This window comes from Hibiscus syriacus, unplaced genomic scaffold (assembly GCF_006381635.1).
Source record: "Hibiscus syriacus cultivar Baekdansim isolate YM2019G1 unplaced genomic scaffold, ASM638163v2 tig00110105_pilon, whole genome shotgun sequence".
In the NCBI taxonomy this organism is placed as follows: Eukaryota; Viridiplantae; Streptophyta; class Magnoliopsida; order Malvales; family Malvaceae; genus Hibiscus; species Hibiscus syriacus.
In genome coordinates, this window is record NW_024062591.1 from 254332 (window position 1) to 271398 (window position 17067).

Consider the following 17067-nt stretch of genomic DNA (forward strand, 5'->3'; position numbering starts at 1 on the left):
TAATTTCATCATGTGGTTGAGGTTCATCAATCACGAATCAATGTAATAAGATTTTGCAGTTTAGGGGAATTAATCCTTTACAGCAATGCTCTTTTTATGATCTTTCGAAGATCAAACGCATAGTTGCATTGTAATTCTGCTTAAATATTTAAGATTTTGGTAACCTACAAAATCATGGATTAATCATACAAAGTGAATTTAATTAGTACAATAAAGATAGCTTAGCACAAATTAACGTGATTAATAACATATATTGGAAACAACTCTATGAACATCGTTTCGTGTTTCCTTTCCACATGCATATTCTAAAACCAATATTTTGCTACCAAATTTTCAATTATTTACATAGCTAAAGGATCACAATCAAACATTAAATAAATAAATAAATAAATAAAACTCATCGTGACTTCAATGGTTAAAGGGAGTATTGTTCTCCTTAGAAGTTATGGGTTTGAGCAGTTGCGTTTGCAGGAATGTGTGTGTTGCCAATAACTAAGAAATATTACAACTTTATAATCACCTTAGACTATTTCAAAGAAAATATTAAAAATTTATAGAGGGAGAGATGCAACCAACAACTCTCTTAATCTCTACATAAGTCCATCTCTGATAGGTTTAATAAAAAAAATATGTGCTTAAATTATTTCTTTTAAGTGTTTATAATTTTCTTTTTGTCAAACTAAGTTTCTAACGTTTCATTTTGTAACCGTTTTCAAGTCGTCTATTAAAAAATTGTTATCCTCTATTGATAAGTTGTCCAAATTCTATAATTTCTTCCCAAAACTCATCGTCATTATACGTTATTAATTAGCTAAATTTTAAGGTTTCCTTTTTATTAAGCAAATATGTTAAGCTTAGCCGTTCACTGAAATAATAATAATATATATATATATATATATACACACACACATAAACTGAATCTCAGTGGTTTGACCCTCACCTGGCTCCACGTACTTGTCCCTTCCGTCTCTGCAGTAACCCAGCTAATACTACAACCTGTTTTCTCATTCTCTTCAACTTTCCTGTTTGCTTTGAAGAAGAAACAAGCTCCAAAAAATGGATCCCAGCCCTTTTGTAAGGATCCTGGTGGGAAATTTGGCTCTGAAATTTCCACCATCAACAAACACCTCACTCTCAAGAGTTCACCCTTCCACTTGTCCATACTTTTGCAAGATTAAACTCATTAACTTCCCTAACCAAGTGGTTATAATCCCGTTTATAGTATCACAATAAGACGACAACAACTCTTCTCCTGATTCTCAGAAATCGCTGGACTCTTGTTTTAGTCTTGACAAGTCTCAGATCGATAGAATCTTGAGGGGTTCTTCGTGCAAAGTTTCTGTCAAGGTTTATTATGGTTCTAATGGGAGCACTTGTGCATTGGCTTATAACAAGTTGTTGGAGAAGGTCACGATACCATTGGATCTACGTGGAGCTGAATCAAGACCGTGTGTGGTTCACAATGGATGGACTGCCATAGGCCGAAATAGAAGCAGCAAGAATGGATCATCTCCACAGTGTGTTTAACTCTCAGAACCGAACCAGACCCGAGATTTGTGTTCCAATTCGGTGGCAAACCTGAGTGTAGTCCTCAGGTTTTCCGGGATCAAGGAAATCTTAAACAGGCTGTCTTCACTTGCAAGTTCGGTTTCAGAAACTCCAGCAACAGGAGCTTGGGGTAAGGTTACTCTTGGTTTGCTTATTAGTAAGATTCGAGAAAATCAAGTACTAGTTTTGACTTTGTATTGTGTTATTGTGCAGATCATCTTTGTCTGAATCAAAAACTTCGAGGAATTGGCTACTTCCTTTGAAATTTGATAAAGAGCAATCCTCCTAAGAATGAAAAGGAAGGTCGATTACAATCACAACCTCTCTGGTTCTCCCGTAGCAATGGAGAAAATGGTGACACCATTCGTGCCATCTCCTGGTTCGGACAAGGTCACCCTATCCAACCTAGGTGCATGGCTAATTCTGAGTCCAGGTTGTGGAACATGGAAGTCTTGGGGTCGGCTCAAATCCTGGTGTGAGTCTGGTTTCACCGACGTTCTGGGATACCAATTTGATTTCTTCCATGATGATATCGCCGCCACAAATGCAACCACCGCCGTTGCCACTTCCACCATCAACACCAAACATGGAGGGAAATTCACCATGGACACGACAACCAACGATGCTATATGTTGTGATTAATAGTGGCGTTTTTTCCACAAATGTCACAATTATCTTGTCTTTAGTGGTGTTTTTTCCCCACAAACGCCACTAATTCCTTTGTCTTTAGATGCAATTTTTGCCACAAATGCAGCTAGTTCTATTGTTTTTAGTGGCATTTGTAATAGAAAGCGCCACTATATATTATGATTTGTAGTGACATTTTTACCACAAACATCGCTATCTTAATCCTTAAACTTCCATTAATGCTAATATAATATTATTTTACTGATGAGTTTAAATATTGGGTCTGATGATATTATTTACAGAGCTGGTGGCAGCTGTTATTTTGCAGTAACCAGAAGCCTAGTTCTCACAAGCAACATTCTTTTTGGAGCTAGAGAATATGAAAGTAAGTAATTTATTAAAGAAAACAATTTATCATCATTCATTGTACATGATATCTTTAAAGAATATTAAGTTCAAAGCTAACAAATTAAACTTTCATAACTTTAAAGAATATCTTTGCACTCCTTGGAGCCCCAAAAGCTTTAAGCAACCTGAAGTATACGAGAGAAGATTGTTCAGTACATGATAGGGTATCAAGTGGAGCACATAACATTGCATAACTTGGAACTAGCTCTTACCAAGTTCAAAGATTGGTGGAGCAAATTTCAAAGCTTGAAATGCCACCTGATATTAAATAATGAAAAATTAAAATATTAAGAGCAAACATAACTTGGTAAAGAAGATGACAAAGACATCCAATTCCAGTAAGATTTTGTGTACCTTGCACAAAGAGCAAACGTAACAATAGGTGTAGATTAAAAGGAAAAGAGAATTGACAAATAGCAGCTGCTTCTTCAGCAGCACCTAAAATAATCAGACACAAAAGAATATAAATATGAATGAATATATGAGAACAAGCACTAAATGATACTAGAATAGGAACACATGAAAAATGAAATATTACGTGAAACAAAATCAAGCAAAACTAAAACAATCTGCTGAGACACTTAAGTGGCAATTCATAATACATGAAAATTTTCAATCCGGCAATCAACAAATTTCCACTTTGTCATCGTAACCTTTTTATTTCAAACCAAACAATCCATATAGATAACCAAAACAAGAGTTGCCCAGACCATGTTGGATTGATGTAGAAGAAGCTTACAAATTTGATGATCAATCTCACGCTGCTTTGTTTCATGGTACTTAATCTGCAAAGAAAAAGAGCAAGAAAGTCAATTTAGATATGTCAAAACTACTCTCGCACAAATCACACATGTAATTTTTTTTAAATGTCACTCAGAAGTAATCAGACAAAAGAGTACCTTGAATCATTGATTTAACCAGAGAATGTTCCATAATCTTGGAATGTTATAATGTTGAACTTTTTATTTCCCATGATCACTTATACTCTAAAACCTTTTAGCATCTAAACTAACTCCTTTTTACACAAATTGAGCATGAAAAAAAGGATTTAAAAGGAAATCACAGCAGTCAGAAGTACTCGAATATGGAGTTTGAACTAATAATTTAACTTGAGAATGTCTGTTAATCTTTACTTGGCATGCTATAATGCTGTACATTTTCATTTTCCATTATCACTTATCCCTTGAAACCTTTACCATCTAAACTAAATCCTCACCACACAAATGAACAAGTAAAAAATAATTTTTTTTCAAAAAAAAAAAAAGATCACTGCAGTCAAAAGTAATAAGATTTAAGACTATTTTTGAAATAATAATAATTTAACTTGAGAAAGGAACAACACCCTTTTATTTTCCATGACCATTTAACTTGAGAAGGTTATGCTTATATCATAAAAATCTAATTCAATACCAAAGAGTCAAAATGGAAAATCAAATAAAATGGAAAAACACCTTGGAAGATTAAATAGAGTCTCCGTAAATACTTTCTCCACCTAAAAACAAAAAACTCAAATTCATAACTAAAGTTTCGACTAACCCTAACCCTAACTAATTTAAAACGACTAGAGCAAACAAAATTCGCTGAATAACAAGGGGGATTACAAGCGTCGGAATCGGTGGGGTCACCTCCTTGGACGAGGAACCCTAACTAAGTAGGAAAGTTAAGAAAATAGGTAGAAAAGTTATGGATTTGGAACCAGGTAGGTTAAAAGACTAAACAGTTGCGGAAAAAACGCCACTAATGCACGTTATAATTACGACGTTTATTACACAAACGCCACTACATCACATCATATTTGTGGTGGAATTTGTCTAAAAACGCTACTAAAGTATTAGGTTTTAGCGGTGTTTGTCTAAAAACGCCACGATATATGTACCCTATTGCGACGATTGTTTAAAAACGCCACTAAAGAACAATTCTGTTGCGATATTTGTTTAGAAACACAACTAAAGTAAGATTTTGTGTCGGCGTTTGTTTAAAAACGCTACTAAAATACTTATCTGTAGTGGCGTTTGTAAAATAAATGCTACTAAAGTACTTATTTGTACCGCTGTTTATTGAAAACGCCATTAATATTATTACTTTATGGTGTTTTGGATATAAACGCCTCAATATATATAAATTTAATGACATTTTTTCAAAAAAAGAGCCACGAAAAATATCACTATATACTTGTTTTTAGGGGTGTTCAAATAATCGAACTAATTCGGTTAACCGATCGAACCGAATTAGTTTGGTTAATTCGGTTCGGTTACCGAATTAGTTCGGTCGGTTAACGGTTAAAAAAAATTTTAGAATTCGGTTAACGGTTAATTCGGTTTGAATTTGGTTAATTAACCGAAATTAAATTTTAAATATTAAATATATTATATATAACATATGGGCTCAGCCCAAACCATTTAAAACCCAATTAATAATTTAAGATCCAATAACTTTTAAATCTAAATCAATATTAATTAATTAAAAAATTATATAAATTTTTTATTTTATAATTATATATTATTTAAATTAATTGTAAACTGTTTTTTTAATTAAAAAATATTAAATATATTATATATAACATTTGGGTTAAGCCCAAACAATTTAAAACTCAATTAATAATTTAAGATCCAATAACTTTTAAATCTAAATCAATATTAATTAATTAAAAAATTTATCTGAAATTTTTATTTTATAATTATATATTATTTAAATTAATTATAAACTTTTTTTGAATTAAAAACATTTAATTTTTATATAAATTAGAAAATTAAAAAAATCGGTTAATTCGAAAATTAACCAAAATTTATTCGGTTCGGTTAATATGTTCGAAAAAAAGTTCGGTTCAATTAACGGTTAAAGAAAAAAAAAATTGATTAATTCGATTAAGGGTAATTCGATTCGGTCAACCACCGTTTTAACCGAATGAACACCCCTACTTGTTTTGTTGTAGTGATTGCCAGAACGTGAATCTTGCTTTCCGTGACAAATATACCCATCGAATATATATATTATTGAAACACGCGGATTTTTGATGTCGTAAATTAGTTTGAATTTGCTTTGATTTTCTTTTATTTTAGAAAATGAAATGATTACATTAATATTTGTATATTTAAAATTGAACTGTGTAATGGGCCTAAGTGTCCCTATAAACAAGGACCTTTGGACGACATAAAAGAGGCCCGAAAGCCTTCGGTTTACATCCAAATGAATTCAACGATGACCAAAATAAAATAGTGATTCCAAACTAAGTTGATGATATTTATTTACACAGATGGAATTTAATTTTATTTTTGCATGGTCTTAAGTAAATAATATATTATGAAATCAATAATATAAAAGATAATTATAATCAATCTCTCGTACAAGTATACAAATATTACTATTTAACTAAATATTTACCCACGGAAGCATTAAATAAAAAATAAATTATACAAGTCTAATTTAAATCAAACAAGTTCTTGTCCTACGCTTATTGGCACACTTGCAAGTGTTTTGTAGCTTTTGAGAAAGTCAGGGTTTTGTTTGTTTCAAAGAAAGTCTTAAAGGCTAAAACTATTGTGCAGTTTTTATTTATTTATTTATGACTCCAAATGAGTTTTATTTTCTATTTTCTTTCTTGTAGTATAGAGAGGGGACGATTCAATTCTAAGTCAAAGCATGCCATGATTTTATTTAAACATTATGATTTGAATTTAATTTGATTCGTTTCTCTCCGATGCATCAACTCATACTTATAATCAATCTATAAATGTATCAGTCGTTTTTTTATATAGAAATTATAATTCGAATTTCGTTTAATTTAATTTAATAATAAATAATTTTGTAGAATTAACCGACACCGTTGATGTATTTAATGATTATCCTTTAGGCGTTTGAAGAGAAACATAGGATCTATCTTCAATGGTCCAACCTGACCCGACCCGACCCGACCCTTACTCTAAAAGTATGATTGAGACGATAAAAAGTATATTATTGAGGCTAGGAAAAGCGAGGAGTCGCATTAATGCATGTGGGAGGAGAGGCCAACCCAAATGCTGACATCTAACCTAATTCATGTTATTTGTTTGAGACACCATCATCTGTTCTTGATAAACATCCGTTAATCGCAATTGTCAATGCCCATATATATATATATATATATATTATATCCATCCAAAGCATAAATTTTGTTACGTACCACATCACAAAACCTATACAACCTTTGTCGTCTCAACACTAACTTTCACATCGTTACTTGTCCCGCATATATTTGTATGTCTTTCTTCAACTTTGATGCTGATATGTATTTTGGCTCTTATATAATACTATTGAATTCAAATTTTATTTATCCACTGATTGTAGTTCGATTAATATATTTATATAAAAAGGTGTGAAATCAAATATATTTAATCATTTTAATTTATTAGTTTAAAATAAATTTGATAATATAAATATTTGTACACAAAGTAAATATTATCTTTAATTAAAAATAATAAAGATAATATAAAAATGTTATTCATGTCCTTAACGGTAGTCGATGAATTTTTTAGCTGTGACTTGTCACAATTTAATAGAGTATATTAGAGTGTGTTGTTTGAGAATAATCTGAAAACTCTTCATTTGTGTGTCGATGATATGAGTTTGAAACTAATAGTTTAAGAAACTTATAGATATCTAAAGAGATTGATTTCGAATTATATTTATAACAATCAAATAAATTAAAATAAATTGTGATATATAAAGTGTTATAATATCGAAACGATTATTATCGGCAAACAAATAAGCACGATCGAAAAAAAAAACGAAAAAACGTCAAGATTTAAGTGGAAACCCCCAAAAGGAAAAAACCATGAGCAGATAAAAAAATTTCACCAATATGAAAGAAGAAAATACAAGAAGATTATGGAGAAAGAAAAACCAGGTTTTCTACTTTCTCAAATTTGTATATTAATTAATTTGTATTATTTTGAATTCAAGTCAAACTCTAATAAATCTCCATCCTGACGTGAATTCTGAAAGTGCGAAGGTTTCTAGACAAAACACTCAAATCGATTTGACGTCCAAACTCAACAAAAATAATTCTTCACTTCAACGAACAAGTTCTCCACCTCTTCCACAACACCCCTCAAAGGGGTAAAATTCAATAATGGACACCGACCGAGTCCAAGTTTTTTCTAGTCTTTGATTTAGTCTTCATATCGACATGGTTATCATAAGTGCTAATTTTGCTCACAAATGTATCACCACGAGCAATATCATGCACAACATGATCCCGATCATTAATGATAGTTCTATCTTCAAATTCGTTATGATCACAAAATTGAACTCTTTTCTACTTCACATAATCGTTCTGCCCACTGTTATCTTGTTCAAAAAAATCTTCTTTTGCTTAATTTAGTCAATACATTTTTACCAGTAACAACGTTATTTAACACGAATGATGAAACTCCAGTTGTATTATCTAAAATTGTTGAACCCTGTAGAATATAAAATTTGACAGTCTTTCTCTACCCTTTCATCACAATAAAAGAGCCTTTGCAAATTTTCATATATCTACCTTCACTGGAGAATTTGTACCCTTATGAATCTAGGGTACCTAACGAAATTAGATTTATACACAAATCTGGATCATGTCTCATATTACCAAGTGTTCGAACAATCCCATCGAACATCTTAATCTTGATTGTGCCAATACCTGTGACTTTACAAGAGACATTATTTCTCAAAAATATATCACTTGCAGATACAACTTTATGCATCGCAAACCAGTCACGATTGAGACTCATATGAGAACTACTACTAGAGTCAAGTATCCACTCATCACTTGTTATAAAGTTATCGCCAGTCGCAAATAGGAGTTCTGTCATCGTACTCCTCCTCTACATCAGCTTCACCAAAATTTTCAAAGTTCTACTCTTCGTCTTCTCTTTTGATTTAATTCTATAACTTGTAAGACTATGATTTAATATGACAGTTCTTTTTTACAAAAATGACAAGTTTTACCTCAGTTGGAAGATTTTGATCTACCTCTTTTTAATATTATCAGAAGAACGCTCGCATTTTCTTCCACGGTCTAAGCTAGTCGATTCATGCACCATGAGACCTTTTGTCTGAGGCTCGAAACCAGATACAAGATGTTTCATCTTGTCAAATGAGTGTAGGCCATTGTACACTTCTTCAAGAGTGATTGTTTCGCGATTGTACAAGATTGTATCTCTGACAGATGAGTAGGAAGGAGGCGGCAAACATAAGAGGATCAATTCTAAGTCTTCTTGATCATACTTCACTTTTATAGTCTATATATCATAGACAATTTCCTTGAATGCGGTCAGGTGCTCTTTAAGAAACGAATCTTTCACCAACTTGGGCGAATAAAGTCGCTGATTTAAGTGCATATTGCTGGTAAACGATTTCTGTATGCAAAGTTGACCCAATATCGTCCATAAAGAAGCAACCAATTTTTCTTTCAACACATCTTGCAAGATTTGATTTGATAAGTGTAAACGAATCTCAGAAATGACTTTACGGGGCTTACGACTTTACGATTCTTACGCTTTTCCTCATCCGTCCATTGTGTTATTGGCTTCTCAACAATTCTTTCTATTGCATCGTCTACATCTAATTGTGCAAGAACATCCCAAATTTTCACCTGTCATATCGAGAACATAATTTTTGATCTAATAGCAGAATATCATACTTCATTGTTGCTATAATCTTAAACCCAAAACTCTGATACCAATTTGTTATAATATCAAAACAATGATTATCAGCAAAATAATAAAACGATCGAAAAAGAATAAGCGAAAACACCTAGATTTACGTAGAAAATCCAAAAGAGAAAAACATAGGTAAATGAGAAAATTTTCACTAATATGAAGGAAAAAAAATACAAGATGAACTTAGAGAAAGAAAAACTTGATTTATAACACGGTAACCCTTACTCTTAGTATCTATTTATAGAAATAAATACTTAATTACGAAGAAAAACTAAATATGGTAGAAATCTACTTTAATAAAATTATCTACTTTTAATCAAATTATACTTCTTATTTTCCTAAATTTATATATTAATTAATTTGTGTCACTCTAAATTCGAGACAATCTCTAAAAAAAATAATAATATAAATACACTTTTAAATATTCAAATTTAAAACATAGCGAAAGAATAAATTAAATTTAATGTGAAATCGATTAAATGTGGGTGGAAATTTTGTCAAAAGATAGGCAACCTTTTGGCTTAACTATGTCATTTTGTCACCGCTCACTACTTGGGAGTAAAGTTGAGATTTTTAATAAGTAGTAACTAGTGTTTTCCACGCGAATAAGCTAGGCATTCGTTGAAGTTCACCCGCGAATCTAGCGGCTTAAAGCTGTTTGACCACTAATAAATCAACTATTATAATCAAGCTATAGCTCAGCCGTGCAAGATTATTGTTTTATGCATTTTTAGCAACCTAATAATATTATTTTAATTACCACCCTCATTTTTACCGCTCTAAATTGATTTAATGAGATGAGATACTAGATCTCTTAAATAAGGTCAAATCTTAACATTTACGAATAAAACAAACTAGATTGGAAAGATCGTCTTCATATTAAACTTCTACACTATCTAGTCCGAATTAATTGACTAAAAGAAACGAATACCGATAGTTATAAAAAATATTATAAAATAAAAATATGACACAAAACTTATTTTCTTAGCTTAATTCTTTATTTTACTTATTTTTTTCTAATTTTTTTAAAAACTCAAATTCTAAAATAAACATAATCACTTTTCATCGAATCAATTACAACAATTTATTTTTCTATCATCGAATTTTCACTATCAATCTTCTCACTCTTTTATAATTACAAACTAACAAATATTATAAACATACGAGAGACAATGACAAATCTAAAACTTTAAAAATATGGTCTAAAATTCTAATATTCTTTTCTTAAAAATAATAAATATACAATTTTTTTATTTTTCATTTGACACATTAGATAAAATTAATTTTTTTTCTAAAACAACGAGGATGCGCTTGATTTTCTAGAGGGCTTAGAGCATATGCTCGAGACGAGAGATGTTATAAATTGAATCTTACAACAAGAGAATAAAACTTCATTGTCGTGATAATAAAATGTTAATGAAAGAGAAATTTAGGGATTTCAGAGAATTTTTTAAAAATTAAATATTTCATTTTTTAAAAATAAAAGATAATTAAATTGTATAAACAAAATAAAATATAAGATGACAGAAATTTAAATTAAATACCTAAAAAAATATAATTGAAATGCTGGATTTTAACCAAAAATAAATTATTATTTTAAAAATTAATGAGGAAGGGTTCTTGTGTAAAGTAAAATAAGCGGAGATATGAATGGAAGAGGTCGCCACTTAAAATAGATTTGATGATAGAAACGGGTTACATAGGAAGTCTGAGAGAGAAATAATTATAATATGTTTTGAAAACACACGCTGGCAGTAGAGCGGGACACGTAGGTATATCATCTTCATAACTTATTTAGTTAATCATAGACATGAGCTCGATAACCGATAAACTCGCAAATCACAACTGTATAGATTGGATCCTTATTTGTTGGCGTTTCTCAATTTCATCCACAAAAGGCATTTTCTTATACAACTTTGCTTTTGCTTTACTCATTTGTTTCTTTCAAAGCACCTCTTAACAAATTTGCTTCCGTAAGTAATGGAGGACGTTCCTCGTCTTCTCTTCCTCGTTTCTCTAACAAAACCCCTAGCTGTTTCTTTATTTTTAATTTTGATTTTTTAGGTTGTTTTGATAGAGAGGTAGAAGCCGAATGGCGGTGGAGTACAGTTGTTGTCAGACGGGTTTCTTTATTCACATATTGGTGATTGTATTGCTGGTGATGTTCGCCGGGTTGATGTCGGGCCTTACTTTGGGCCTTATGTCGATGAGTCTCGTTGATCTTGAGGTTCTCGCCAAGTCTGGGACTCCCAAGGATCGTATATATGCTGGTAAACTTCTCTTCTTCATTTTCATCCGTTTCTACTCTGATTTAGCTTGCGTAAATAGCTTTACTTTTTATTTTTGCTTTAATCGAGCTACGTTTCTTCTTAATTTAACTTGTTCTTTGAAATTTATGGGGTTTTCTTTCGTTGGAAAATCCAGTTTAATGAAAGAACCCAATACATGAATATTAATTGATAAGGTCTAACTGCCTAGTTCCTGAAATGCAGCAAAATTTGAACTTCAAGGATAGACTTTAAAATTACATGACAAAACTGGATTGTGCTTCTGAAATTAAGCGATAGTTATTGAAATTATTGTCAGATATTGCTGTACTCTGCATGTAAAGCATTAAGATTAAAGGTTACACATGCTGATTTTATCCTTTTTTGGAACAGCAAAAATATTGCCGGTTGTTAGAAGACAGCATTTGTTGCTTTGTACACTACTTATATGTAATGCTGCTGCGATGGAGGTATGTGTTATAGATACACCTTCGACCTGTCCTTTGATCTGGTTTCATGTGTTTGAAGATGTTATTTAATGTTTGGAACTTTTTTGTTATTTTCATCAGGCACTTCCCATTTTCCTTGATGGTCTGGTCACAGCTTGGGGTGCTATCCTGATTTCAGTGACCTTGATTCTTCTGTTTGGTGAGGTGAGTCCACCTTGGCTTATCTTATTTGAAGTGCTTTTGAACTCGCTAGAGTTAGAGATCCTTGTTAAACACTGAACATGACTATTTGCGATATGGCAACTTTGATGTTACTCGGATATTATTTGCTAAAAGTTTGGCTGAGCAGCTTTTTCCCCAAAGGTTGCAACCGTTGGTTTAAAAAATTGTTTTCCAACCATTATATTTATGGCTTAAGACTTGCTCTTAGAAAGTGAAATTACTTATAGATGTTAAAAAAGGAATCAAGTTCTCTTGATGTCCTAAATCCTAATTGCAATTTAACTGTTTGTGCAGATAATACCACAATCTATTTGTTCTCGATACGGTTTGGCAATTGGTGCAACAGTAGCTCCATTCGTTCGAGTTCTTGTTTGGATCTGTTTTCCTGTTGCGTACCCGATAAGCAAGGTGATGAATGTTGCTAGAAATACTCACGTTTAATGCTTTTATGAGGGTGAGAAGGACAACCAAGCATGTAGTTCCTGCAGATTGCTCTCGTGGCTGATCTTCTGTGTGTTTTTTTCAGCTCTTAGACTATCTGTTGGGCCATGGACATGTAGCACTTTTTCGAAGAGCCGAGTTGAAAACCCTAGTAAATTTCATGGCAACGAGGTTTGCATCCAAGCTTTTCCTTATAGTTGTTTAAATTGCTTGTTTCTATAACTAGTTATTATCTTGGTTGTTTCTGTTTATCAAAATCAATGTTTGTTTTTGACCATTAATTTATCTCTGTTGTTACTTTCTGACTTTCCTTATTTTCAATTGTAAAATTCTTGATGTGTCTTTGCCTTTTGAAGTGCAATGCCTTCTTTCAGAGGATATGCTTTCATTCATCATAACTTTCAGAGTTACGATCCTTCTGTTGGACCTTTATTAGGCTGGCAAAGGTGGAGAACTGACACATGATGAGACAACAATTATAGCTGGAGCACTTGAGCTCACTGAGAAAAAAGCTAAAGATGCCATGACACCCATATCTGAAACATTTGCAATTGATATTAATGCCAAGCTTGACAGGTATGTTTTTCTGTAAATTATCAAGAAAGATGGCATTTGCATATCTACTTCAACTTTCATTTGGTTTTGTAATTTACATGCTTGCTATTGACAGGGAGTTGATGAGTTTAATATTGGAAAAAGGGCATAGCAGAGTTCCAGTTTATTATGAGCACCCTACAAACATTATTGGACTTGTTCTGGTAATCATTTTTCTTTGACTAAAACTATTATCATTTATGGTTTTCCAAGTGATGTTTTTTAATTGTTTCCAACTTATCTTTTTACTTCCCTTCAAACTGCTCCCTTTAACATGAAATTTTGAACTAGATGATGCTCTATGACATAACGGGCTTTCTGGTTAACCCCTGCTAATGGTTGCATGAATCATTAATGAATCCCACCACCTTTGTACCTCCATTTCTCTTAAGATTTTCCCTTAAGTACTTATTATCTGGTGGTACATTTAGTACGAGTCCCCTTCTGAACAATTATATATATTTTTACTTATTTGACCTTTCCCTATTCCTTAAGATTTTACATTTTTTTGAAAGGAATTGAGACCTCACTAAACACGGCTTATCTTTTAATCTTGCAGGTCAAGAATTTATTGACAGTTCACCCTGAAGATGAAGTGCCTGTGAAGAGTGTCACTATACGAAGGATTCCAAGGTATCTTATAGTAAATCAACTATAAAAGAAATGGACGACTTGTATTTGTGTTGTTCTGCAAAGAATTCACAGTCCACGCTACACTCATTGGTTGATCTTATATGTGTATATATGTGCTTGTTACAGGGTTCAAGAAACATTGCCATTGTATGATATATTAAATGAATTCCAAAAAGGACATAGCCATATGGCTGTTGTTGTAAGACTGTGCAAAAAGACAGAGCAGCTATCTTCCAACGACTCTTCTATGAGTAAGTATCACCCTCTTAATTGGAACATTCTCTCCGAAGTTCCACTTTTCCAGTTAGCCTTCCATTAAAACTTGTTTTCTATAACTGTTTGATCCTCTCTTAAAATAGGCCCTTTTCCGGAAGTGAAAGTTGACATTGATGGTGAGAAACATCCACAAGATAATGCTTTAAGGCGTAAACGTTCACTTAAGAAGTGGAAGAGCTTTCCTGCTACACATAATTCTTTCAGAAGTGGTTCTCGGAGCAGGAAGTTGACAAAGGGTATGGATTCAGACATCCTACATCTAAATGGCAATCCACTCCCAAAGCTCCCCGAAGAAGAGGAGGCTGTTGGCATTATAACAATGGAAGATGTTATTGAAGAGCTTTTACAGGTACCTATCAGAGTTATCATGCTTCTAATTTCATGTTTGTGAACCATTTCTCACACATTTACCTTATGTGACCTTGGCCAGGAGGAGATATTCGACGAGACGGACCATCATTACGAGGACTCATGACGTTTGCCTTGCCTTGTTGTTATACCGAGCACTTGGCCAGGAGGAGATATTCGACGAGACAGACCATCATTATGAGGACTCATGTCATTTGACTTGCCTTGTTGCGATACCGAGCACTTGTTATTTCTTGTCTGGCACGTAGTTTAATTTGGTTTGTTAAGAGGTTATTATGGGCACATGTGAGGCTGTACTAGTTGCATACAATATACATTAGGCGGTTGAGGAAACTATATTTTTGAACCATGTATGACGAAAACAAGTAATCCATTCATAAATGTAAGGTTATTTAAAAATCAGAAGTTATTTGTGCTTGTCGACCATATAAACCCTATACCAAGAGTATTGCATCATCTCTTCAATAATCAAATTTGAGTCCACAACTTCCCAAATGCTCTCATTTTCATCATAGAACAAGTAACAATCCGTTTTTACAGAGCTACTACCGATCCAAATGTTACATAAATCAATTGACAAAACTAGCTTGTGTAAAACCTTTTATACACTAGCGATATTTTCTTCTTTTCTCCTCCCTCTTCCTTTTCTTATCTATCGATTTTTCTTTAGATTTGTGTTTTCTTCTATGTTTATTTTCTGAGCTCTTAGAGAGGTCCTTCTCTTTCTTCCGTCTATGTTCTCGAAGCTCCTCATCAGAAAAAGATTCATCAGATGTCAGTGAAGAAGGCTTCTCAGGACCTAATGTGACCCGATGTTCCCTCGCAATAGGGTATGTTGACAACATTTCCGGGGAGTGGGAATTTGTGGGTAGGTAAGGTCCAGTTTCATCCATCCTCGAACCTACGGAACCTCGACCGCGCTTTACCCTGTCATTGTAAAACAGGTTCAAGTCAGTCAATAAACCACTGTTTCTTCATACATAACAGTTTTCGTTCTCATATAAATGTGGGAAGATAAATTACAGCCGGTTGCAGGTAAACCTTGACTGAAGAAATTTCTCAATCTCTTCATCCCTTAGACCTTCATCTTCCCCCAAATAAGAACTCTCAGCTATTATCTTGCTTGATGAGGATGAAGAACTCAAATCGGTCTCATGCTTTTCACTGGTCCTTCTGGAGGAGTTGCTACTGTCCCCATAACTCCTGCTGAGCTTGGTACCATTTTTTGATCTTCCTTTTAGCCTATCATTTAGCTCCAGCTCCTTTTGTCTTACCCGCCACATCTCATTCACTTCAACAGCACGATTAGCTGAGAAAGAAGGGGAAAGAAACATGCACAGACAACAAAACACACATTAGCAACAAAATGTGAAAGGGACAAATCATTTACAAGGGGGAAATTAAACCAAGTTGCATAAGAACATCAATAGATGTTTATTGCTGGTTCAAAACTATCCAAAAACAAGGCAGCAGAAATTACAGGTCGAGAAGGGGTAAATCAAAAGATTGTCATTTTATTTTCTACTATTTTACAAGATTCATGTGTGCAATAATTGTACTTTGGAAGGGCACCTAGGAAAACACTAATTTGTTATAGGCATGTAAAAGCTCTTAGTTCTTCTCTCATATATCCATATTGGGATTTATATAATAACCTAACTTCGCTCTAGAATTAGACAGCAAGTATAGGTAGTGAGAACTCACCATCAATTACAACACTTAAATCTAGAAGCGTACAGAAGAATATGCAAGCTTGATAGAACGAAAAGATAACTAACCTTGCTGTACACCAAGCACAGTTGCAGTGAGGAACCGTGAATTTGACCGACCCCTTGCTTTTGGCTGCTGACAATAAATATGGACACCTTCCCTATCTGCTTGCCGCCTAAGTTCAGCCGCTTCTTTCAAGAGAATAGCAGCTATTCTGTTTTCAGTTTCCAGATCCATCTAAGCGGCAAAAGCATATTCAAACCCAGAAGAATTAACATATTTCCCATTCAAAAACCGATAATTCAAATTCAACAAAACAAAAAAAAAATCTTACAGCAGATGACTTCTAAAATACCCAACACGTATTTATCCAGTTTTTCAAACAAGCACAAAAGCAAACAGAATCCATTCCAAAACTTTGATAAAATATAAACAAAAATAAAATCTATTTATCGAAGGCATAATTCAACTCATTTGACCGTATTCACATGCATCGGCACATCAAAAGAATGCCCCTTTTCATTATCCTTAAATTCCAAGGAAAAACCAGCAGTTCAAATCGAAAAATCCCTACAAAGAAATATAAATTCGTTTTCTCATAGACGATTTAAGCAGTACGATTTCTCCTCAAAATAAAAAAAATAAGAAAAGGGGGGAAATTTACCCAATCACTTGAAGGACTGATGCAATCCCAAAGTGAAAACCCGAATCAATTGAAGCAATCACATGTCCTTCGGTATCGAAAACCCTAACCTAAGACTTCTAATTGAGAGGAGGTTTTCTCACATTTCCTAAATATATATTTATTTTAAAATTAACGCGTAAATGTTATTGTCCTTTCATTAG

The 17067-nt window shown here is 33.0% G+C and overlaps 2 protein-coding genes and 1 pseudogene across 4 annotated transcripts; 2 read left to right on the forward strand and 1 right to left on the reverse strand.

The window, feature by feature from the left end:
* Positions 1-411: 411 nt before the first annotated feature.
* On the forward strand, positions 412-1837 carry LOC120214693. The gene is made up of 5 exons (XM_039212518.1): positions 412-475; positions 976-1156; positions 1287-1448; positions 1535-1678; positions 1762-1837. The coding sequence occupies exons 1-5, from the start codon at positions 412-414 to the stop codon at positions 1835-1837; spliced, it is 627 nt and encodes a 208-aa protein (XP_039068449.1).
* Positions 1838-11329: 9492 nt separating this feature from the next.
* On the forward strand, positions 11330-14920 carry LOC120214729 (annotated as a pseudogene).
* A 78-nt stretch (positions 14921-14998) lies between these two features.
* Positions 14999-16994, reverse strand: LOC120214734 (arginine/serine-rich coiled-coil protein 2-like). 3 transcript variants are annotated; one of them, XM_039212563.1, is made up of 4 exons: positions 16887-16994; positions 16290-16464; positions 15553-15820; positions 14999-15438 (listed from the first exon to the last, which is right to left on the reverse strand). In XM_039212563.1, exons 2-4 carry the CDS (start codon positions 16456-16458, stop codon positions 15120-15122), a joined length of 756 nt encoding a protein of 251 aa, XP_039068494.1. In that variant the 5' UTR covers positions 16459-16464; positions 16887-16994; the 3' UTR covers positions 14999-15119. The 3 variants fall into 3 exon arrangements, with proteins under 3 accessions (XP_039068494.1, XP_039068492.1, XP_039068493.1); XM_039212561.1 differs by having other exon boundaries at positions 15535-15820; positions 16290-16458; positions 16886-16994; XM_039212562.1 differs by having other exon boundaries at positions 15535-15820; positions 16290-16463; positions 16886-16977.
* Positions 16995-17067: the final 73 nt, after the last annotated feature.